The sequence below is a fragment of the Geotrypetes seraphini genome, chromosome 14 (assembly GCF_902459505.1).
Source record: "Geotrypetes seraphini chromosome 14, aGeoSer1.1, whole genome shotgun sequence".
Taxonomy (NCBI): Eukaryota; Metazoa; Chordata; class Amphibia; order Gymnophiona; family Dermophiidae; genus Geotrypetes; species Geotrypetes seraphini.
The window spans coordinates 4,806,671-4,832,182 of record NC_047097.1 but is presented as its reverse complement, the minus strand read 5'-3'; the positions used below and the strand labels follow the sequence as shown (position 1 = coordinate 4,832,182).

The 25,512-nt window shown below is 44.8% G+C and overlaps 1 protein-coding gene across 4 annotated transcripts in view; it reads left to right on the top strand.

The window, feature by feature from the left end:
- The window catches only part of ZNF609 (zinc finger protein 609), a 333,270-nt gene that overhangs the window by 272,679 nt on the left and 35,079 nt on the right, over window positions 1-25,512 (top strand). For all 4 annotated transcript variants that reach the window (XM_033920159.1, XM_033920156.1, XM_033920157.1 and 1 more), the window contains exons 4-6: window positions 10,741-10,828; window positions 16,015-18,406; window positions 19,463-19,826. In XM_033920159.1, the coding sequence (XP_033776050.1) occupies window positions 10,741-10,828; window positions 16,015-18,406; window positions 19,463-19,826 (2,844 nt within the window). The remainder of the gene's footprint in view (window positions 1-10,740; window positions 10,829-16,014; window positions 18,407-19,462; window positions 19,827-25,512) is intronic.

Here is a 25,512-nt window from a genome sequence, read left to right as displayed (position 1 = left end):
TGAATCTACTTGGCACTGTCCTCACATTCCAAATTATAGTAGAATCCCAATTATCCAGCATTCAAGCAACCACCACAAAAGTTTACTGCCCCCCCCAAAAAAAAAGTCCTCGAAGCAGCAGCGGTCCTGAGCTGCGAACCCCCTCCCTCCAGCCCCGAAGCAGCAGCAGCAATCCTGAGCCTTGAACCCCTCTCCATCCCTCCCTCACCAAAGCAGCAGTGGCAGACGGTCGGCAGAGGCAGTGACGAAACCAGGCTGCTCGCAGCCAGCCCCAGCAGGGCCTTTCCTCTGATGCTTCACTTCTGATGTGACATAGGAAAGGCCCTGCTGGGGCTGACTTCAAGCAGCTTGTTTTCAGTGCTGCTTCTGCTGACCAGCTGTCACTGCTACTTAGGAAAGCTAGGGGGATCCAAGAGGCCTGCCCCACATGGAGGGAGGGAGGGCAGGCAGGCCCGGGGTGGATGGAGCAGAAATGTGTGTGGGCCTGTGGGGTGAGGGTCCAGCAGGGGATATGGAAGGGGAGATGGATGGATGCTGGACTCATAAGTTGGGGGAGGAGGGGAGGAGAGAAAGTTACCCAGAAAGAAGAGAAGAACAGATATTGGACCTACAAGTGGAGGTGGGGGGATGATAGAGTGAAGTAAAAGGCGACAAAACTATTTTTACAGTAACTCTCAAGCAACCAGAAACTAGAGTTATCTGGCATCCACCAATCTCCATGGGTGCTGGATAACTGAGAGTTTACTGTACTGGAGTTTCCATTGAAGCCCTCTCCAGCCTATTTTAAATGAATTTCTATATACGGGACGCAAACCGTACAAGTCTGCCCTGTACCAGCCTTAGTTCATCACAGCTGGAGTTGTAATCAAACTCATCACACGTGCATCCTTTTAAGTTTTGTTTTTCATACCATTTTCTAATTACAGATACTATGTGTTCATCCCATACTTTTTTGAATTCCCTCACCATTTTCATCTCCACCCCCATCTTCAGGAAGACACTCGAAGCATCAACGACCCTGACATTACTCTTCAGCCTACCACCATGCAATCTCAATTCATCTCCTCTAGTTTTACCATTTCCCCTTCTCTGGAAAAGATTTGTTTCTATATTAATACATTTCAAGTATTTAAACATCTGTATTATATTTCCCCTTTCTCTTCTCTCCTCTACAGTATACATATTCAAGCCATCCAGTCTCTTCTCGTACATCTTTTGGTGCAAGCCCCACACCATTTTTGTGGCCTTCTCTGGACCGCTTCATCTTTTTACATCCTTAGCAAGGTACAGCCTCCAAAACTACTTGTAATTTCTATAGCGCTACTAGAAATCAGAACATAAGAATTGTCGTACTGGGACAAACTGAAGGCCCATCAAGCCCAGCATCCTGTTTCCAACAGTGGCCAACCCAGGTCCCAAGTACCGGACAGAAACCCAGAAAATAGTAACATTCCAGAGCTGAGATTGTGATGTCATAATGCCTTATTCTACCAATGCCTCAGAGCCAAACTCATCAGTGATGTCACAATGACTTGATTGTCCTATACTTGGCTCACATAAGACCATAAGAATTGCCTTACTGGGACAGAGCAAAAGTCCATCAAGCCCAGTACCCTGTTTCTAACAGTGGCCAACCCAGGTCCCAAGTGCCTAGCAAGATCCCAAGTAGGAATAAGTAGTGGATTTCCCCAAGCTATCTCAATAATGGCCTATGGACTTCTCTTTTTATTATATATGCAGGTACTTTTTCGGTCCCTAGTGGGCTCACAATCTAAGGGAACACAATACTCCCAAGTGGGGCCTCTCCAAGGACAGGGCATTAACACCTCCTTTCTTTTGATGGTTACGCGTCTCTTTCTACAGCCTAACTTTCTCCTGGCTGGCTACTGCCTTGTCGCACTATTTTGTCACCATCAGATCCTCAGATACTGTCACTCCAGTGAGCTGTAGTCTATGGCAGTGGTCCTCAACATAACATAACATAAAAATTTATTTCTATACCGCAATACTGTGAAATTCTATGCAATTTACAAAAGTAAAATAATTACAGTTAAGTGAAGTATTTTAATTACCTAAATATCTAGTAAACAAATATGTTTTCAAATGTCTCCTAAATAATTGATAGGTATTAGAAGTCACAATTAAAAGATTTAAGTCCTTATCCCAAGATGATGCTTGATAGGACAACAGGCAATGATGGTCCTTGGAGATCATTCGGAGCACGGTGGTCTTTAGTATCTCCGCAGTGAATATATCATGCATATTTATGATGGATATCCTGAATAAAAATTAGATGGGGGTGGGGGGGGATCACCAAGGACTAGCTTGAAGACTTACATATTTGTGGCCTCTGGCTAAAAGACTGTGTGTTGCAGAGGGAAAGATGTAAAAAAAATAAATAAATAAGAGAAAACACCCAGGATGATAATGATATTCAATAAAATGCAGTGCATTTCACTTCCTCTCTTCATTTCTGTGAGGGTTTCATAAGGAAAATGATGTCTCTCCTCCTGATGGATTTACAAACACATCAAACCCAGATGCTGCGGCTGCTGTACTTTGTAATAGATTCAAACATCTGCTATGAATTTGCACTGGAACGTGGTATGTCACAATGACAAGCTGCAGTTCGACTCCTACAGATTTTTCTGTACCTGGTGCACAATTTCCTGTGTCTGAATTTTGATTCAGCGAGATCAAAATTAAATTGTCAAGTGGCAGTTGGAATGGAAAGCGCATAAGTGATAAATAGCCATCAGATTGTTACATGTTGGTTAGTTATGTGGGAAACAGTGACATCTAGAGGCACAAGGGGGTCTCCTCCAGACACTTACCCTAACCAGTCCTTGTTGGCACAAAGAGCTAAAAAGTGCTGACCCTAGAGCTTTCACTCCTTGTAAGTATCATTTGTGGGTAGTACTTGGGTTTGTTTTGAAAATAAATATTGCAAGTGGGTTTTTTTTTTCCCAAATGTTGATCCCCATCTGTGAGATAAGCCGCTTCTTTCCCTCACGAGGTAATCTTATAAGCCGAATAAATACATGTTAAGCCCCAGGCTAATTCACCTTATACCTCTTCCAGTTATTATGCATTCATCAGATCATGTCTACTAAGAACCTTTGTCTGCAAGGCCTAAACACAAGTCAGACGAGTTTGCTGCAGTCCAGCTGGTCTGCAGTTCGTCTGACTCCTCCCCCTTCCCTTGCATGCAGATTCCCCTTTTGCTTGTAGTCTGCATTGGAGTATGCAGGCTGTAAACCCAATACAAATTTATTTTTGCACATAATGAAGTGAGACACCCCATACGATATCATTCGGGAGTTAAGCATCATTGCACCATTGCATCATCTTTGTTACTCTGCAGTATCTGGTAGTGTTATAGAAAAAATGAAGAAGAAGAATAATTGCACCCTGCATATGTATAATTTGGTTCTTCCAGTATTGTGGATTGTTAAGTTTTCTTCCATAGGTACCTTTAAGTGGGATATTCCACAAGCTGTCCTGTGACCATTTCTGAGAACAGTTAAAAGGTACTGAAATCGACATTTTGGGCTGTAGCACTATACTGTTTCCTTGAAAATAAGACAGTGTCTTATATTCATTTGGGGCCCAAAAAAGGCACAAGTTCTTATTTTCGGGTAGGCCTTATTTTTTTTACATGTACATGATCATCTCTCCCTTCCTTTCCTTCACCCCAATTCTTCCTCTTTCCTTTCCTCCACATGTGCAACATCTTTCCTCCCCTTTCACCTATCCCCTTGTGCCTTCCCTCTGCAGTATCTTTCTATCCCTCCATCCTTACCATTCCCCATGCAGAAGAACCCTTGCCCAGCTTCCAACCTTCCCTCCCTCCCATCCCTCATGCAGCAGAACCCTTGCCCAGTTTCCATTCTTCCCTCCCATCCCCCTGTGCAGCAGAACCCTTGCCCAGCTTCCATTCTTCCCTCCCATCCCCCTGTGCAGCAGAACCCTTGCCCAGCTTCCATTCTTCCCTCCCATCCCCCTGTGCAGCAGAACCCTTGCCCAGCTTCTATCCTTCCCTACTTCCCTCCCTCCCATTCCTTGTGCCGCAGAACCCTTGAACACATGCTGCCGCCCCTGCTGCACAGCCGAACCCCCGCTGACCCTCCATCCTTCCCTCCCAACTGATTCCCGCCGACCGCAACCATAAATACCTTCCAGCAGAGGAGCGTCGGGCCAGCAGCACTCACAGGCTGCTTGTCGGCCTTCTCACTGGAGCTTTCTGTGTGCCGCGTTACTGATGATGTCATCAGTACACACAAGGCCCCAGCAAGAAAGCCGTGAAGCAGCCTGTGAGTGCTGCTGGCCCGACGCTCCTCTGCCGTAAGATATTTATGGTCGCGGTCAGCGGGGATCGATTGGGAGGGAAGGATGGAGGGTCAGCAGGGGTTCGGCTGCGCGACAGGGGTGGGGCGTGGGAAGTGCAGCTGCCTACGACTAGGGCTTATTTTCGGGGTAGGTCTTATTTTGGGGGAAACATGGTAATAATCTTAGTTGACGTCACATTTAGGCACATTTCCGGTTAGACAGTTACATAGAAAATGTATTCAGATTCATAGTTGAAGATCTGAGTTTCAGTAAATACCTTTTCCATGAGGTCTAATGCCATCAAGAATATGGGGAAAATGTCGGCATTTCTTTTATCAAGGATGGCCTTCATTATAAAGCATCTGAGGACAGACTTAGAGATCTGAAATATGGAAGAAAGGTGGGAGAGGGGAAATATTATAGGGGCATGATGAACCTGCGGTCTGTCCCAATATGGGAGTTCTGATATTCTTTTAAATACTCTGTGCACGGGAGGTGACTCTTTTAGTTGAAAGGAAGCTCTGGAATGAGGAGGCATAGGATGAAGGTAAAAGGACAGACTCTGGAGTGATCTAAGGAAATATTTCTTTATAGAAAGGGTGATCAATGTGTGGAATGGCCTCTTTGCAGGTGGTGGAGATGAGGACTGTAATCTCGATTCAGGAGAGGAAGGGAGGTTGGGCAGACTGGATAAACCATGTGGATTCTATCTAACATTTTTTGTATGTTTCTATGTTGGCAGACTTGCAAACAGTTAAGCTTCTGCCATTGGGATACCTTGGACAGCATAGCCAAACCAACCAGGCAGACTGGCTGGGTCAGTTGATTTATATCTAGCAACTCCTCTTTGTGGCTTTAGTGTCCTTGCCACATGGTCTTTGGAATGAGAGCTGTGTTCAGGACGTCTCAAGGTTGACATCTCTTATCAGAAGGAGTAAAGATATGTCATTAAAAAACTCATAGTTCAAGGTAGGAGCATGGTTTTAGGTATTCTGCATTTGATTAGTGCTGCAGGCTCAGGTTTATTTTATTTTTGGATCTTGCAGTTTCCTTCTGTTCATTTTGGATTTCAATGCAGTTAAAACAGTCCCTATGTGGACTTTGTCACCATGAGCCTTCATTTGCAGATACCTAAAGTTTTCCCCTATTCTATAATGCACATCGAGCCTTGTATTTGAGTGACGACCTTTGGCTGTTTCTGACTCATACACCAGAAAGCTGACAGATAGGTGTTGCTATTGAACAATGACGGAGACTGTAAACACAGGCCTAGATGCACTAAGAGGATCGGTAAGACCATGTGGGTCCAATTTTTTGGCCGAATCAAAAAAAGCTATTGATGCACTAAAATGTTTGCATGCAAATGATTCACGTGGAGGTTAGTCATAATCCCCCTCTCTCCTGTCCGATTGATCACTGTGAGAGCGACTATCACACATATGCAGAGCCGGCAGGCAAAGCCCAGAAAACAGCCTCCTGCCACTCAGCTATTCGGGGCAGGAAACCTTTTTTTTATGGGCACATATGCTATGCATGTTACAGCACAATATCTGCCCTATTAAAAAAAAAAAAGCTCCCCTCCCCACTGAACTGGCACTTGACACCCCCCCCCTTCGTGGCAGCAAAAACAACAGAGGCATGCCCATTCTCTCCTGCCATGCGCCCCCCTCCCCCCCAACATGAGAAGAAATGGCAGAAGGGATGCCCACTTCCTCCTGCCATGGTGACTTCCCTCCCTCCCTCTGCATGAGAGAAAATTGGCAGGAGGGAAGCCCACTCCCTCCTCCTAAGGGGGGTGCCTTAGGTGTCTGAGCGAATCAGGGCCTTGGGCTCCTCCCTGTGTATCACATGATGCACCAAGGCAGGAAGGCCCGCCATTTTGGATCAGCGGATCTTCAAGGTAGAAGGTTCGTTCTTCCCTCCTGCTTCCAGTGGAAGAAGATACGGGGAAGGGATTCGGGGGAGTATCCGGTGGCAGGAGGGAGTGGGCATACCTCCTGTCTTTTTTTGAGAGGGAGGGTAGGTGGTAGTTCGGGGGAGTGGGCATCCCTTCTGCCATTTTTTTTTTTATTGCACAGGGAGGTGGGATTGGCATGGCAGGAGGAAGTGGGCATTCCCCCTGCTATTTTCACTGCCTCAGGGGTAGGTCATTTCCTGGTGCTGGTTTGTCGGAAAGGGCTGTCATCGACTGAAGGGGTGGGGGAGTGTTTTTTTTTTCTTTTTTCCTAATGAGGCAGGTACATGCACAGCATCTGTGCCCATTTAAAAAAAAAAAAAGGGCAAAACTGAGGCTAGACAGGCAAGTGACTGGTCTTGACCAGTCGCTTTTTTTGGATCGCTAAAAGCGATCACTTTTTTTTTGTGCATCAGGAAGCCATGTTAGAGCATCAATCGCTCTACTAGTATACATGGCATTTCAATATTAATGAGCTTATTTGCATGGTCGGATCGGGGAATGAGCGATCGTGCAGAAACCCACACAGTGAGCCATTTTCTGCATCGGGGTGGCAAATGCGATCGTCACTAAAGCTGTTAAAACAGGTTTAGCGACAATTGCTGGCTTTAGTGCATCTGGGCCACAGACTCTGCAGCATTGCCAGGAAGCTGGATGGAAGCCAGACTTGGGGAATCAAACAAGGTCTTCTGCGTGTGCTGACTCGAGGCCATCCCAATAATGACTTTTGTTTATGTACCCTCTGCAATTCATCTTTTGAGTTTTGGAACACACTGCTTAAAACCTAGCAGACACCTATATATTTTTGTTAATATGTCAGCATATTAAGAATCACAGAGTAGCAACAGATGCTAATTTGTCAGGATAGGAAGCCCAAGTGAGCGAGATTTCATCTCGGAACAGGTGGGTGTAGAAAGAATCCAAATGATCAATCAGTGTTTGTAAAATGAGGGCAGTTTTTCATGCTTTCATGAATCTGAAACAGCAGGGGTGAGGAAGATTAGTCTTCATACAGACAGACAGCGTGGTGGCAACAGCATGTCTTAAAAATGAAGATGAAATGAGTCTTCTGTGAGTGCTGATGACAAAAAGGCAGGTTCTTCTTTGGGCAAATTGACAGGTTCGAATACAGCCAGCAGCTTGGGACTTTTCTTGATGATACTGTCTTTTGTAGATATGTGCTTGTGTGGAGAATCTTTGGGTGCATTTCTTCCTTTGGACACCAGATTGCTCAGCAGATACAATATATGTTGTTTCCAGGTATAGGCAGTCCCCAGGTTACATAGAAACATAGAAACTGACGGCAGAAAAGGGCCACGGCCCATCTAGTCTGCCCATACCAATGTCCCTCCGTGAAGAGATCCCACGTGCCAATCCCATTTTTTCTTAAAATCTGACACGCTGCTAGCCTCAATTACTTCTAGTGAAAGACTATTCCAGCAATCAACCACTCTTTCGATGAAGAAATATTTTCTGGTGTCACCATGAAATTTCCCACCCCTGAGTTTCAACGAATGCCCTCTTGTTGCCTTGGGACCTTTAAGAAAAAAGATATTCTCCTCCACCTCGATACGGCCCGTGACATATTTGAACGTCTTAATTTTACAAATCTTAGATGCTACAGCGAGGGAGACTTTTTTATTTTTCCCCGACATCCATAGTAAAACAGCTCTTCTTTAGAGTCACTGGTGTTACAGCAGTTTCCAACCTCACTAAAATTAAAATCATAAGTTCATCCTGGAATAAAATGAGAAGCAGACTTGAAAAGCAGCTTTTCCTTCTGAAATCCATTTCACAATTTCTTGTTGATAACAGTCTGCTGCTCACCAATTCCTTTTCTTTTGTCTTTTCTGGTGTGATGCTCCTTTGAAGTTTCCACAGTTCAGTAGTGAAGCACCTCTGATGGGCAGCAGCAACCTGAGGGATTATTTTCTCCAGTTTTTATATAACTTTTCCCAGTCAGTTTGGCTGTCCATGCCCTGGAAGCCATCTAACGTGGGCTTTCTGTGGCCAATAGATGCTGAGCAATGGCTGGGATTCTTCCCTCACTCCTTCCCCCTCCCCAGGGCCAGATTAAAGGTAGCCCAGTAGGCACATGCCTCAGACCCAAGGAATCGGGGGGGGGGGAGGGGGGGCAAGGCGCTGCCCCAAGAGGCCCCTTCTCTTTCCAGGATCCCTCCTCTTTCCTTTATCCCATGACGGTTCTTCTTTGTCCCTCCCTTCCAGCAGCCCATCCAATCTTTTTTTCCTTATCGTGGTAGCAGTGTGTTCACCCACTTCAGCTGCTGCTTCATATTTTTGGGCAATCCCTGTGAACATCCAGCCCTATCTGACATTGCATCTGACGTTGCGTAGAGAGGGTTGGACGCTCACAGGAAAGGCCTAAAAACACAAGGCAGTAGCTAAGGTAGGTGAATGCACCACTACTGCAGTGAGGAAAAGAAGGCTAGATGGGCTATGAGAAGGGAGGGAAAGCGAGGGAGGAAGAAAGTGGAGGGACATTGGAAACAGGAAGGAGGAGGAAAGAGAAGGGCTGGACTCGGGGACAGATTTAGAGAGCAGGTGAGAGTTGCCTGTGACTGGGGGAAGAGACCCTGGAACAAAGAAGGAGTTGTGATGTCTCCCTCGCTGTAGCATCTAAGATTTGTAAAATTCAGTTTTGGTTCCTTATTCAGACCTAAGAAATGGGAATTTGGGCCAAGTTCACCCCTTGTGTATTTGGGAACAGATGGTTCTGTGTGCTGGAAACCTCTGCTGCAGGATATGTGCAGTCTTTCAGAGAACTCTTTTTAAATGGTAAGACATTCTTGCTTTGTGGTCTTGATTGGCAGCAGATTTGAAGCCCACACAGCTTTCCCACTGCATCTCGGCTCTGACAATATTCCTCCTTTGCTGCTTTTGAACTAGTATTGTAATGAACGTTGAAGCAAATTCTGCCCAGAGCGACCAGTCAGGGTGGCTAAAATGAGCCCATGCATTCCTGTGGCAATACACAGGAAACATGGGGCTTTTCATAGCATGGGAGAGTGGTGTAGAATCCTCGCCTGTTCGGAAAAAGCCAAAAAACACAATAAGGGAACTAGGAGACTAGGGCTAACCTCTGCCAGGGTGGCAGAAGCAACTGGGTAGGAGAGGGATGAGGACTTGGGCAGTGATTTAGGCTGGTCTGAAAGCAAAGACAGGCGATGCAGATAGGAGACTTTAATTTAGAAACTGCGATGTGACAGGTCAGAATTAAGATTGTGCTTGCTGTGTTGGTCTACTTGAAAGTATAGAAATATAAGTTAATAAAAAGAAATCAAACAAAAAATATAAGGTGATGCCTCTCTATTGGTCTGTGCTAATACGATTTTTTTCACCAGTTTTCAGGACCTTAGATCCCCTTCCTCAGGTCAGTGAAAAGTAACAGTGCTAGAATATATAAGTGAACCATAAAAACTTTTCAGTAATGGTTTGAAGGGCAAAAGTGTGTTTGGGTGATGGAGAGACAGGTAGATGATCAGATGGTGACAGTTTGGGGGAAGAGTCTACACTATTTGAGCAAGGTCAGGCTACTTAAGTGGGTCTGGATCTAGCAGGCAGTTGACTCTGTGCTGGCAGAACTTTTAGATTCTGTACCTTGTATAGGACAGAGAGGAAAAAAAGAAACTTTGATTTACTAGACGTGTCTGTGTATGTGTGTGGCGTAGTGGTTAGCACTATAGCCTCAGCACCCTGAGGTTGTGGGTTCAAATCCTGTGCTACTCCCTGTGACCCTGGACAAGTCACTTAATCCTTCACTGCTCCAAGTACATTAGGTAGATTGTGAATCCACGGGACAGATAGGGAAAACGCTTGAAGTATTTGTACATAAACTGTTTTGAGTGTAGTTGTATACCGCCTTTTTGTAGTTATATAAGTCCCAATCCCTTAGAGAGAGCAAGATAATGCAACAGTCTGCGTGGAACTTTAGACAAATCCATGCGGTCACAATAATCCATTTACCAAATTGGTTCTGTTCACTGGTTTAAGTAAATGAATTACTATTTGCATCACCTGTTGTGAGAAGTCCATTTTTTTTGCCTATATCTGAGTGTTTTGTAGTGTGTATGTTCTCTGAAATTTACCAGGTTGATTTTATTATAAACTGCATTGAACCGTTTTTTTCTGGTTTGTTTCTGCGGTATATAAGTTACTATATACTGTATATTAAGGCAAGTAAACCTGGCTTCACTAAAACAGATGGTTGTATAGTTTCTAAGAATGGTTCCAGTGGATGTAGGCTGTTTGTGAATGTTATGCCACTGGAGGTTGTTGAAATAAGAGAAGGGGAAACCTCTTGAACTGATCACTTTTGCCCTCAAAATGAAAGTGGTTTGACAGGTTGCCATTATCTTTTGCCCTGCACCAGAGCAATGACACCATCCATGCCCCCTGGTGACTTTACATTAAATGGTTAATTTCTGTTTGGTTTTCAGGTATGTTGGTGGTGAATGTGACGTGGCGGAATAAAACATACGTGGGCACGCTGCTTGACTGCACACGACACGATTGGGCACCTCCAAGGTGAGCGAGGGATTAATAAACACTGGGCCTGATTTACAAAGGAAGTTAGGTACTTGCCAACAGGTGGTGAATACATAACTCACTTATGTATTTATTTTCAAAACTTATAAAGATACCAAGATGAGGAGGAGCCTAATGGTTAGCGCAGAGGGCTGAGAACCCGGGAAACTGGGTTTGATTCCCACTTTAACTCCTCCTTGTGACCCTAGGTAAGTTATTTAAACCCAATTGAAGAGCACTTTTCCAAAACTGACTCAGGGGAAGATTATCAAATGTTTGCAGTAAAATCCAACAGGCAGTTGTCACGGATGCTACTATAATGATTTCGAAAAGGTGAGTCATTCTTAAAAAACTGCGCATGCAAATGAGGTTTGCAGAGGGTCGCTAATTTGCATATGTTGATCGCTGATGATAGCAATCAGCACATGCGCAGAATAAATGCACAAACCCCCACCCCCCCATCGAAGATTGGCGGGAGGGATGCATGCCCACCCCCTTCCGCTGCCAATGTCAAGCAAACCCCCTGGCAGCAGGAAAGATGCCTACTCCCTCCCACCGCCATCCGCCATGCAATAACCTTCGCCCCCTTCCCCCCCCAGGCAGTGGGAGAGATGCCCACTCCATCCCACCACTACCGTTGTGCCCCCAACGACTCCGCCCCCTTATCTTATTTACAAAGGCTGGCTGGAGGGATGCCTACCCCATCCGGCCAGCAGGCCATACTGGATCAGACCAATGGCCTTCTAGCCCAGTATCCTGCTTCCAATCCAGGACATAATATCTGGCAGAAACCTAAATAGCAACTAAGACCACGGGTTTTTGACACAGAAATAGCTTGTAAGCTACAGTAAATGAATTCTGTCTCAACACAGCTCAAAACTAACAAAAAATGGACTCAGTGAGTTTTGGAAAAGTGCTTCTCAGTTAGCTCGGGTACAAAAATTAGATCATGAGTCTACTACGGACAGAGAAAGATATCTATATATAATATATATAAACTGCTGTTGTTATATCACAGAAAGGCAATATATCAATGCCATGACTGCCCCCCTTTCCCCTATTAAATGGCCTGCTGATTTAGACAGGAGTAAAAGCGGAGCTTGCAATTACCTGTTTTATCAGTGATATCGGCTATTAAATCAATAAGTTATCCATTTCATTTAGCAGTTTAAAATTAAATGGATATTGTCTGCACCCTCCCACTTATATGTATATTCAGCACTGTTAATTACGGTAAATGGTTAGCATTGCTTCAGCGCATCTGAGTTCTTTTTAGGGAAGTCTCTGGACTGTTTTTTCAGGCCCCTTTTTTAAATTTTTATTTAGAAACTACTACCAAATTGAGAATATGCAGTCAGGCCATTGTTTTAATGGAGGTAGATGAAAAGTTATTTACTCTCTCAGTGCAGAGTTCTTTTCTCTGTCACATCAGAAAACAGACAAAAGTTTAGATAGGAAGATTTTGGCTGAAGAATATAGCTGAGGGATTTATATTACCTATTAAAAGGTTAAACTAGATTATTACTGGGGAAATTGTGTGTGGGGTGTGATTGGATGTATTAGAAATTGTAGAGTGGATTGGGTGACTTGGGAATTGTTATAAAATGCAGAATTTTATTAATAGATTTTGTTCACTGCTGTGAACAAAAGTAGGAGTGATTACATTTATTTAAAAATATATATATATGTACATATAAATTAAATAAATTCTCTTTCCAGGCAAGAGAGAGAAAATGGCACCAATAGAATAGTTAAGTTTTACCCAACCGTATGACTTTACTGGGGCTCTAAATACTTAAGCAGGGAAATGTTGCTGTATTCTCAGGAGGCTGTGTAGATCCCAGAAAGGTAATAGCATAACAAGCTACACAAGTACATATGTTATGCCTGTTTTATAAAGACAAACACATGTGCCTTTATGAAATTACCCCAGAGAAAGCAAGAACACACATATGCACCTAGCCCAAAAATAACAAGCGCACGTGCAAGTATGTTATAAAGTGTGAAACAAGTTTCAAAGATCAAACCAACACACCACTTCTATCTCATCAATGCCACATTTAAAGTGTCAAAAAGTGCTCAGGAGCGTTTGCTGGTAAAAAGATCACAAGCGGAGTAATACCCCCAAAAGCTGTGCCTTTTTCTTTCGATCGCTGCACTTAGATATCGCTCATTGTGGCCTCCGTTGGATTTGGAATTTGCATTGAGATAAGTGCTGCCAGATAACTTTCTAATGTTAAGGAGCATTATGGCCACAATGCGTGATATCTAAGTGCATTGATTGAAAGTAAAAGGCACGGCTTTTGGGGGTATTACTCCGCTTGTGATCTTTTTACCAGCAAACGGTCCTGAGCACTTTTTGACTCTTTAAATGTGGCATTGATGAGATAGAAGTGAGGTGTTGGTTTGATTTTTGAAACTTGTTTCACCCACGTGTTCATTATTCAATTGTCCCAAGTTTTGTGTTATAAAGTGTGTACAAAAATGCAAATCTCTCTGTCTTTCTTCACCTGCCATGTGTGCATGTGTAAAAATGGATACGATCTGTCCACGCACCTGTTCTACATGCATACTCCCAGACTGGTTTGTAAGAGGCCATAGAAGCCTGTGAAACACTATTCTATACATTGCATTTTGTCATAAAATTACTCCCCTGGATGGGCAGGCAGCCTTTTAGACCAGAATCTAGCTGCACTCTTTTCTTTTAAAAAATTGATTTTATCCCTGTCTTGTGATAAGCTTCAACAAGTTTTGTGAAGATAGATATTTGCAGTAAACATTGAGTGACAGTATTCAAGTTTTTGTGGTGTTGTGTCTCTGAGTGCTTCTCTGGCACTGGTTGTGAAGATCTGGCCATCAATGACACACAGGAGGAAATGCAAAGCCAGCTGCTGTTTCTCATTTAAAATAACTTGGCAGCGCTCACTTGTGGCCTTATCTCAATATCTGAGACATTCATTTTATCAACAGTAAGATCATGACAGATTGTAAGCTTGGGTTTTGGGTTTTTTTTTGAACTTATACATGTCAGTATATGAGAAGGTTTAATAAATTAAAAACTTAAGATAGTGGGGTAAATTATTCCATGATTTAATCTAATATAATAAAACTCTAAGCCGCGCATGCACACTCCCTCTGCGTGCGCCGGTTTTCCGTGCGATGTAGGGACCCGCAGGTAGGTGTGCGCATGCGCGGCATAGGGTTCTTCGGTCTGGCCTGCTCCCTGCTGCTCCTTGCTGTTTTTCGGTCTGGCCTGCTCCCTGCTGCTCCTTGCCGTATTGTATTTTTTAGTTGAAAGACGCGATGGTGGCTCCTCTCACGATCCCTGCCTGGTTAACGCGCCCCGGGAAAGGCCTGAAAGCGCCAGGGAGGAGCCACCCCCAAGACAAAGATGCCAGCAGAAATAGAAGTTGCAGTTTGAGCCAGTTATGTATGTGAGGTGATTGCTTAAATCTGAGATTTGAAGACATGAGACATCTGGAGAACCTAACAGAACTTTTTCTCTCTGCCAATCAGCTCTTCTCCATGGATGGTGCCCAGGTTCTCTATAACATAACTATACTGGAGGTGGCCAAAAACCGCCTTAAAGCCATACCACTCAGATTGCCAAGCAAGCTTTCAGAAGGTGCTGATGGACAGGGGGGGAAAAAAGGAACGGAGGCCTATTCCTGGACAGGGGGAGCAGGAAGAGGTGCTGATGGACAGGGGGGAGGTAAAACAAAGAGAGAAGGGCTGCTGCTGGATAAGGGGAGCAGTGAAGGGGTGGTGGTGGACACAGGGGAGGTCAAAGGAAGGGAGAATAGACAGGGGGAGCATGCAAGGGGTGGTGGTGGACAGCCAAAAGAAAAACAGAAAGAAATACAGAAATACAGAAAGCGGCTAAGGAGACAGAGAGAGAAAGAAATAAAGACAGACACACACACATATATTCTAGCACCCGTTAATGTAACGGGCTATTCAGTGAGGGTCTGGGCAGGGAGAGCGACAGAAAGAAAAAAAGATAGAAAGAAAGAAAGAAAGATAGACAGCGGGAGGGAGAAAGAAAGATAGAAAGAAATAAAGAAAGATAGACAGGGCAAGGAGAGAGACAGAAAGAAAAAAGTTAGATGGGGCAGGGAGAGAGACAGAAAGAAAAGAAGAAAGAGACAGGGGGGGCAGGAGAAAGACAGACAGACATCTATTCTAGCACCCGTTAATGTAACGGGCTTAAGCACTAGTCAATAATAATTTGGCCTTTATTCATTGCATCTTCTGTTTTTTGTCAAAGGTTTCTGGTGGATCCCAGATGGACAGGGCAAAGGTACATAAGTAAAATCCTGACAACAACAAACAAGTCTGACTTATGATATTTGCAATGCATAGTTTGATATATACTTACATTTATTCCAAGAACCAGATTGGCTTTCAGGGTAACCACACTGTGAAAATTAGTCATGTCTGCAGCCCTCGAGACCTGGAGTAAGGCACCTCTGTACTGGTTTATCTGAATTTTTTTAGTTGCTTCTTGGCATGACAGATCATCCACTCTGGTTTGGTTTTAAACAATTTATACCAATAAAAAGTAAAAATTCTCTAGAATCCACATGATGATATTTGAGGCACTAAGATGCCTTCTTAGGTATCTTTCTCATAGTAGGGTTGGCAATAAGGGTAGTATTAGATGTACAGGGGCCCAGGGCAGAAACTGGGAAGGAGGCCCAAAAGCCATTTTTAGACTAGGCTATTTCCTTCAGCCTGAGACAGGTGTGGGAGCCCAGGGTAACTGCCTGTTTTTCACCACCTAACACTGGCCCTGATCAGGATCGTTACATGTTTGGACCACTGAACTACTCAGGTCTCTTCATGGTCTGTCTCACTCTTGATACATCTGTTTGCACCTAGTAATTTGCAATGCAAGTACTGTACTGTGGCGATACCACTGATCAGCTAATGTTATCGCATTCACAAGATCAGGGAGTTTCCACAACACCCTATGCATTGTTTGAATGCATGAACTGTGAAGCTAAGTTACCCTTGGATTTAAAGTAGCTTTATGATATCCTTGTCACAGAGCAGCGTCTCAAGTTACTTCAACAGTAATGGGAAAAGCCAGATTTCATTTTGGCATCTTCTGCAACATGAAAAAATCTTTGGATGAGAATTCTAAGCCTGTGCTTTAACTGTGCATCTGTTTTGTTTTGCCTTAGGTTCTGTGACTCGCCCACAAGTGACTTAGAGATGCGGAATGGCCGTGGAAGGGGCAAACGAATGCGCCCAAGCAGCAACACCCCTGTGACCGATACCACGACAACCTCAGAAAACAAAGGGACCAGCAATAGCAGCAAGACCCGAGCAGGGGCCAACAGCAAAGGACGTCGGGGGAGTCAGAACTCGTCAGATCACCGCACGCCTCCCAACAACGCTACGGAGGATGTCAAGGCTAGCCCTTCTTCTGCGAGCAAACGAAAAAACAAGCCCCTCTCTGATATGGAGCTGAATTCCAGCTCAGAAGACTCGAAGGGCACCAAGCGAGTGCGTACCAACTCAACAGGTTCAGCAGCTGTGCCCCCTGCACCCATGCCAGTGCCTATATCACTTACAGCCATCAAAGTGGAGACTGTTGTCTTGGATAGAAATTGTCCTTCACCGGTTCTCATAGACTGCCCCCACCCAAACTGTAACAAAAAATACAAACACATCAATGGGCTTAAGTACCACCAGGCTCATGCACATACAGATGATGACAGCAAACCAGAGGCAGATGTAGACAGTGAATATGGGGAAGAGCTTTCCCTTCATGCAGACATTGTGAGCTGTAATGGATCCACTGTCTCTCAGAAGGGCTCTCTCTCACCAGCTCGATCAACTACTCCTAAAGGTCGTCTCTTGGAGCCTCACAGCCCCTCTCCGACAAGTAAATTCAGTGCTAAAGTACCCAGCAAGAAGAAGATTGGTGGAGAGGGAGACTTGGACCCTGGAGCACTCTCTAATGATGGCTCAGAGGATTGTCCATCATTGGCTGATGATACTAGCAATGATGACTTTGATTCCCTAGAGAAAAGATCTGTAGATAAAGACATGTTGAAAAAATCAAGTAGTAACAGTAATTCCAAGCCAGATAAAATTCCTTCTAAAAGTGTGAAATCAGCTAGACCCATAGCTCCAGCAATTGCTCCCCAGCAAATGTATACAATCCAGGCAACAACATTCACTGCTTCAAGTCCTGGGTTGTCTACAGGTTTAACTACTACTTTAGTTCAAGCCATGCCTACTAGCCCTCAGCTCAAGCCTATTCAGCCAAAGCCCACGGTAATGGGAGAGCCTTCCACTGTCAACCCTGCTTTGACTCCTGCCAAGGATAAGAAAAAGAAGGACAAGAAAAAAAAAGAGAGCAAGGAAACTGAAACCCCGACAGTGCAAAGCAAAGTTGGTAGACCAGAAGATGGCAAAAGCCCTTATAGGGACTCATCAGCAGACCTTGGGACCAAAGGGGAAGGTCTTCTCAATGGCTCTTCTGATCCCCACCAGAGTCGGCTGGCTAGCATCAAAGCTGAGGCTGACAAAATCTACAGCTTTACAGACAATGCACCAAGTCCCTCCATTGGAGGGTCCAATAGGTTGGAAAATCCTAATTCGGGCCAAGCCATGGCTCCGTTACATGTAGTAACTCAAAATGGGGCAGAAGCAGCATCTGTAAAAACCAACAGCCCAGCCTACTCTGATATATCTGATGCTGGAGAAGATGGAGAGGGAAAAATGGAAGGTGTGAAGTCAAAAGACTCTGATCAGGTAGTCAAGGAAGGCCCTAAGAAACCGCTTTTTCCTCCCCAGCCCCAGGCTAAAGACTCTCCCTATTATCAGAGCTTTGAAGCCTATTACTCTCCCAATTATGCACAGTCAAGTCCTGGCAACTTGAATCCCAGCAACCAGGCTGCTGTTGAGGGTCAGCCTTTGAAGGTCAAAAAAGATGATGATCAGGAACTTACAGAGGCCAAGGCCAAGCCTGAAGTTCCTGAAGAGAAGAAAGCTGAACTGGGAAGCTCAAGCCAACAACCGTCTGTGATTCAGCAACGCCCAAACATGTACATGCAGTCACTGTATTACAACCAGTATGCTTATGTACCTCCATATGGCTACAGTGATCAAGGCTATCATGCCCACCTGCTGAGCACCAACCCAGCTTATCGGCAGCAGTTTGAAGAACAGCAGAAACAGAGACAAAATCTGGAACAACAGCAGCAGCCGCGAGGTGTGGAGAAGAAGGCTGAACTTGGGATGAGAGAACGGGAAATCGTTCTCAAGGAGGAATGGAAGCACAAATCATCTGTTCCTCCAACTCTCACTAAGGCCCCCAGTCTTACGGACCTTGTCAAATCAGGACCAAGTAAGACTAAAGAACCTGGAGGTACAGATGTAGCCAAGTCAGTGATAATCCCTAAGCTGGAGGACTCTTCAAAATTACAGAGCCAGCAGACTGAGGGGCTTAAGGTAAAACTGAGTGAGAGCAGCGGCCATTTAGGTAAAGAGGCATCTGAATGTAAACAAGGGTCAGAGTGTAGCAGGCAGTCTACCTTGGATCCAGTGCTTTGGTACCGACAGGTAAACTCTTAAATTCATTCTTTTTCTGTTTGTCTCCCTTGCCTGTGTTGGCAGTGGCTGTTTTCTAGTGCAGTGGTTCCCAACCGTGTCCTGGAGGACCACCAGGCCAATCGGGTTTTCAGGCTAGCCCTAATGAATATGCATGAGAGAAATTTGCATATAGTAGAAGCGACAGGCATGCAAATCTGCTCCATGCATATTCATTATGGCTAGCCTGAAAACCCGATTGGCCTGGTGGACCTCCAGGACAGGGTTGGGAACCACTGTTCTACAGCAAATAGCTTTCTTTTTGGTCTTGTTGTCAAATGACACCATGTTTTTAAATTTGTAGTGCAATGTGCCAAACAATGACTTTAATATTCTTTAAAATATAAAGAAATAAAAGCCAAAAGACAAGCACAAAGAATCCGAATATCACCATTAAGTACTATTACTTGTTTAGTTAAGTTTGGTATAGATTTTAATGGTGATACATGGATTGCATATTCAGATTCGTTATGCTTGGATGGTGGTATTTTCTCTCATATTTCTTCATATGTATAGGTGCTAGAAACCTTGTCAATTTTCCTTTATCTGCTAAAAATCCATGCAGAAATCAAATACTTTTTTGATACTGGTGCTAAGTCCCTAAACAGTGTGATAAAGGTGTTTAAGGTATTTTGATAGAATTGGAGCACTTGTTCATGTCTTGAGGTCCTGTCCTTCTAGGGAGACCTGAGGTTATGCTTCTCAGTACCACAAGAAATCACCCTTGATATACCAGGAAGCACAAAGGAGCCAAAGAGTTCACGTCACTGTAGAAGGATAGTCATAACTACAGGGGAAACCAGTATGAAATACTGATGCTGTTGGGCCTAACACTTCTGAGATGGCAACATGTACTGTTCTGTCAGTTGAACTGTGATTTCTGTCAGAATGTAAAAACACTGTTAATATACATTTTCACTTACTTATGTATGCATTATGATGATAGTGAGGATGAATTTTGTGGTGAGTAGAAATGTTGGACCTAATATAATAATGTCTGTCTGTTTTAATTTGGATTGGTTGCCTCAGGAAGCAGAATCTCGGATGTGGACTTATGTCTATCCCAAGTACTCAGATACGCTGAAGGCAGAGGATGAGAGATGGAAGGAGGAGAGGGACAGGAAGTTGAAGGAAGAGAGGAGTAGAAGCAAAGAGCCTGCCCCCAAGGAGGATGGGAAGGAAAGTACAAGCACAGAGAGCAAACTGCCTTCTGAGGACCCTCGTCTATTAGGGAAGGACCCCAGACCCAGTGTCCATGTCCCCGTCTCATCTCCCCTCTCTCAACACCAGTCCTACATCCCTTATATGCATGGTTACTCATACAGCCAGGCGTATGACCCCAATCACCCCAGCTATCGTGGCATGGGAGCAGTCATGATGCAGAACTACCCAGGTATGTAGTGCCACTAAAATACACCTCGCAAAGAAAGTGAGAACAAATGTAATTTGAAAGAATTCTGAGGATAGCAATGAAATAGGATTTTGACATTGGGATTGGATTGGGTTTTTTAAAATTGCTTCTCATAATCATGTACAATAAATAAAACACATATAATATAGATTATTAATAAACAAAAGCTAATCATATCAAGCAATGACAAAATCCACATCAAGAGGAAGAAATATCCTAATTAATAATAAGGCATTTCTTTTAAGGAGGAGGTAAAAATTCTTATAGATTGTCAGAAGGACCCTCAACTATGTCCTACAGATTAAAACTAACATTTGTAATAGAAGTATGGTCCTTGTCTAGTTATAAGGAGCTTCATATAATGATTTTAAGTTAAAAAAAAAAAGTTCTAAGCCATTTACATGTATCATTTAAGTATCTGGAAATTACTCTCATTCCCTAGCAACAGCAGCAGATGAATCCAGAGACCAATGGGATAGCTCACATCTACCAGCAGGCGGAGATAGAGAAACTGATTAACAGGTGGTCCTATTGGCTGGCACTCCTCCTGTCTCATCAGTAATCTCTATCTCCCATCAGGAAAAGGTCGCTATTCAACTAGCTCCTGAATTCTGGCTGTGGCTGGAACTTTATTTTCTCCTGTGGAGGTTTCTCTTCAGTGAGACTGCCATTCTGTTTCTCCTGTTGAGGTTTCTCTTCAGTGAGACTGCCATTCTGTTTCTCCTGTTGAGGTTTCTCTTCAGTGAGCTGGCAGTGCTATTTCTCCTGTTGAGATTTTCTCTTCAGTGAGACAGGGGTGTCCGGCTAAACGGTGCCGGCTTTAGAGGTTACACTTGGGCCCCCCCTTGTCCCTGCCTCACCCTCCCTCCATTGCTAGAGGGTCTGACTGGGTCTCAATTTTTTTCTTCTTTCCCTTCTCTGTAAAAAAAAAAAAAAAGAGACCACAGTTGTTACATTCTGCCATGCTTTTGCTGCAAACTGGCTTCAACTGGCCCTAACAACTAGCTTGTGAGTATGTCTGGCTTTTACGGTTGTTTGAACTTCTGTTTGGGAGTCTTAGTATTGTGGGTTCGGTCATCATACATTTAAGGTATGGATATTTTATTGAGGCTAAGTTTTATGACTAGAAATCCATGGAGGAGGCGGAACTTCCCGCCCTTTGCATGCACGCGCTTTGTTTCCTTGTTGGTTACAGCGCAGCAGTAGCGATGCGATTTCATGCTCGTACTTGTTCTCATTGTTGGGTTTCAGTGCAGCAGTAGTCCTGTTTATCCTGAGGCTCTCTTTCATCAGTGTTTGTCACGGCCATGTGCAGGTGCCGGTTTATAGCAGCGCGCATGAGATGGGATATGTTTTTTCCGGCACTGTGGGCCGTTCTTCTGGTTATTCCCCGAGTCTGATTTTCTTTCTATGCAAGCCGCGGCAGGGTAAATTTTGCGGGGCTCGAATCCGACTATGTTTCTAGGAGCGTTGATGCAGCGGGTCTCCGGCGATGGCGGGAGAGCTGCAGCGTTCCGGTAGTTTATTTCCAGCTGACTTTGGTCAGGGTATGCCGAGGCTTCTCTCCTTTCCGGTTCAGACAAGTTGTATGTGTTTCACCAGCTTTGGGACAAGCTTGGGCAGCTTTATATGTCTATGTCTGTGTTCCTGCTGTACTCCCTTGAAGGAAGCTGCTTGTTTAATCGGACTCTGGAGTTAGCACTCAAGGGGTTTACCAGAGAGACTCTGACCTGTGCTAGGTCACCCAGTCTCGGTTTGTCTCCAGACTGGGGCGACATACGGCAACTCATGGCACAGTGAGATCAGCAGTAAGATAGTGCCCTGTATTTCACACAGGTATCTCATTGTCTCTCTTGGGGTCCCTGCAGATTGAGCCTTTGTCTATTGGTAACTGTCCTTGTTTGGACCTCTGTACTGAGCTGCATGTGTCTAGTAGTGGCACAGGATATTTATGCCTAAAGGTAGTACAAGCAGTTTCCAAGTTCGGGCTGTCTCTATGGGCATAATGACACTGCGCATATTCCTGCGGCCAGGACTCTCTTTCTCTATTTCTGAGGGGGCCTGGACTTCAGATTTCCATGCTTATCACGCTGGTTTCTCCTGTCACCATTTTCTCATGGCACATGCTAGACGGGCCCCCCCGACCAGACAGAAAGGGCTGTACAGCTCCTTTTAACCAGGAGCCAGTACCTATTCTATCAAACCCACGGAGGATCACGCACTATGTGGCTGTTAGCCTCATCCCTGAAGCTCTCATTAACGATGTGAGCTTTGTCTGATACCTGTGAGGATGCTGTTGTTTTCCACGGGGCGGTAGATGCAGCATCTTGATTGAGTCTAGTACGTATTCACTTTAAAGGACATACGTATTTCGTTCATGTTGCATGGGGTTAGTACTGTTTTCATGGTTCCAGTATATTCCTCTTTACATTGTGAACCTTGATTTTTCCTAGAAGAATCTTCTTGCAGATCCTACAGTCTCATTCTTCCATTCCCTGACCTTCTGCACTTCATTCTGAGGGGATCTTGACTTCTTCCAATGACTCTTCAGGCTTTCTCATGAGGGAGAAGACGCTATAATGTCAGGTCAGAGGGCTGTGAAAATTTTTCAGGATGCTTGCATCTTTGCATTCTCCTCAGGTTTTCCAGTTCGTACTTGGAGTCTTTATGTTTTGTGTTTCCCTTTTCAGTGTTACTGGTCCTCAGGACGGTTCTTGTAGTTCTTCGGGAACTAAGGGACGTTGTTCCACTTACTGCATGGTGCCCGAGATAGGGGGCATTAGGCAGGCTGGATCCCATTCTGCTGAATTAGTTTCTCGGGGTTACACATTTCTGCAGACAACCTGGGAGTATATTTACATTTTCTCTATGACTCCGAATCGGCACTTGGTTTGCCTGCCTCTCTTGGAGCGGCGCTTTCGGTTTTGGCACATGCCATTTTGCCTACCCAAGGCTTCACGAACGTTTTAGGTGATGTGGGCGGTGGTACCGTTTTGGCGCTTCCAGGCGATTCATCTAATTTCTTCTTGACTGCCTGCTTGATTCAGACGACTTCCAGTCAGGCCATTTGACTGACACGAAAAGGGTGATATCTTTTCCTCAGTTCTTTACACGTGCATCTTTGAATTTGCACAGCACTCTTTTCTCCTGTACTATTTATAGGTATATCTGGGTGATGTTTTTATTCATATAGGAGAGACATGTGTTTCTTTCCGGAGACTTGGGCGTGGGGTCTCGGTCTCAGATTGGTATTCTTCTTCGCTTACCATGACCAAGAGTATGGGATTCTGTACAGTTTCTGGGATCCATATTGCTGACTCCACTGGGGACTTTGGCTTGCTTTCCCCTTCTTACGCTACAGCAGTCGCTTTTGTTCCGGTGGTTCCCGGTATCTCAGGGCACCAATTATTTGGTATGCTCCTCCTGCATCACTCTGTATGATTTGGTGGCTCAGCGCGATTTCTCTTTTCAAGGCATGCCTCGGTCTTTGCTGGACTATCTCATGACCACCGACCATCCCGGGCTGTCGGGTTGGGGGGCTCCGTGGCTTCCATCCTCAGCTCCTGGAGTCTGGTCTTCAGAGGCGACTCAGTACTTGTTCATTCTTCTGCTCTTGAGCAGGGTCAGGCTACCTTTCTGGAGCTTCAGATCATTCTTCCGGATTGCCGCTGAGGGTCCTTTTGGTCAGTATTAGGATGGGGGTATTTCTCTACTGCTTGGGCAGTAGGTGTTGTACTCATTGACAGGTGAAGTTGTTCTGCTTCAATGGGTGGACTCTCATCTTCGTCTTCTGTTGGCAGATTCTTTTATGGATCAGGATAAGAGTTTGGATAGACTTTCTCTCCACGGAATCTGAGCATGGCCCACTTCTTGTATGTTACAGTGTACAGCGCTGTGTACGCTCTGGAAAGTGTGCATGTTAGTAATAGTGTAATCTTCTGCATCCTGGATATTGAGATTTGTGGCTCAAGCGTTCTAGCTCTTTTTATGGACGTGAGATCTGCTTGACCTAGACCTCATGGCCTCGTCTCTCAATTCTAAGCTTCCTAGCTTCTTCGGCGGGCCCAGGGAGTGGGAGTTAGAGGGGGTAGCTGCATGGCTCCTTTCTCGCTTCTGCCTTCTCTTTTTCAGTGTTTTCCGCTGGCTGATGATGGCTTGGATTTGCCACCTCGAGCTCGCTTTCCTGGCACAGTATTTGTAGAATCTCTGGATTGGCGGCGCCATCCTTACTTTGCGGATTTGATGAGTCTTTCGACAGCCGGACTAAGAAGTTTCCTGGTATCTTCGGCTTTGCTCGCCTAGGGTCCGTTCAACATGGATATTTGTACTACTTTAGTATTACGACCTAGTTTTTTGAAAAATCTTGGCTGACGTGTAAGGGTTATGCGAAGCAGGTTGTTTCTTCTCTTATCCAGGTGCTACGGACGTCTTCTCCTGTGGCTTCTGCTTCCTTTTGGAGGTTTTTCCTTTCTTGGGTGCTTCTTAACGTTTGAACCACTCCAGAGTTCCTTTTTGGCACAGGTGTATTGCCAAGGGCTTAGCGTTCAATTTCCTTCAGCTTCTAGTGCCATTCTTGGCTTGTTACAAGGGCTAGGTATATTGCTCTTCGCTTACTTCTCAGCTTCATGTAGTTCAGGTCCTAAACAGAGTGCAGTATATTCATGCGCCTCTTAGAAAGCCCGGTTTGGAGTACAATCTTCACGTACTTCTCAGTATACCGAAGGCTTCATTTCATCCTTGTCTTTTGGGACTCTAAAGGGCTGTGCCGTTGAACATGGGGTTTCTTGTGGCCATGGCTTCAGCTCTGCAGTTTTCTATGTTGCAGGCCTTGTTCAATGGGGATTCCTATTTCTGATTTCCGAAATATGGGGTATCAGTTCGGATGGTACCATTATTTTTTTCTAATGGGGTGTCATCCTTTCTTTTATGTCATGCTCGCTTTTCCTTCCTTCTTCCTGGGAGGGGAAATTGGGAGCAGTGCTTTTATTCACTGCATTTTTTGATATGTACGTAGCGTTCTCTATGAGCTCGGTTTCTAACGACTTCTAGTTGTTTATATCTCCTTTTTGTATTCTTCAAGGGACGCCTCAAACGTTTGGCGGCGTCCGAAGCCTCCATCGCTCAATGGGTCCAGGAGGACATTCTTTATGCTTACTTGCTGGCAGGGAAGCGGTTGGCGAAAGAACTTCATGACCATTCCGCTGGAGCGATGGCTACTTCTTGGGCTCGGCCCAGAGGTTTTTTCCTTGGAGGAGATTTGTCTCGCAGCTAATTGGTCTTCCGAGAGTGCTTTCTCTCCCCATTTCTGCTTGGATGTGGGGGCGCATGCGGTAGGGGCGTTTTGTGCTTCGGTTGTTGCGGAGGCGGCGTTTGCTTCCCACCCAGATTGAGGATTGCTTTGCTACATCCCATTGGTCTCTGGATTCATCTGCTGCTGTTGCTAGGGAAGGAAAAATTATGTTCTTACCTGTTAATTTTCTTTCCCTTAGACGCAGCAGATGAATCCAGAGCCCCACCCTTTCTGGATATTGTCTCTCGGTTTTTTCTTTTGCAACTTTCGCAGTTTGTTATTATGGCGGGTTGTTTTCTGTATTATTGCATTTTGAGATTTGTTATGGGAAAGAAGTTTTTTACATGCTATGCCTATTGCTGGTTACGTGTGCTTGGG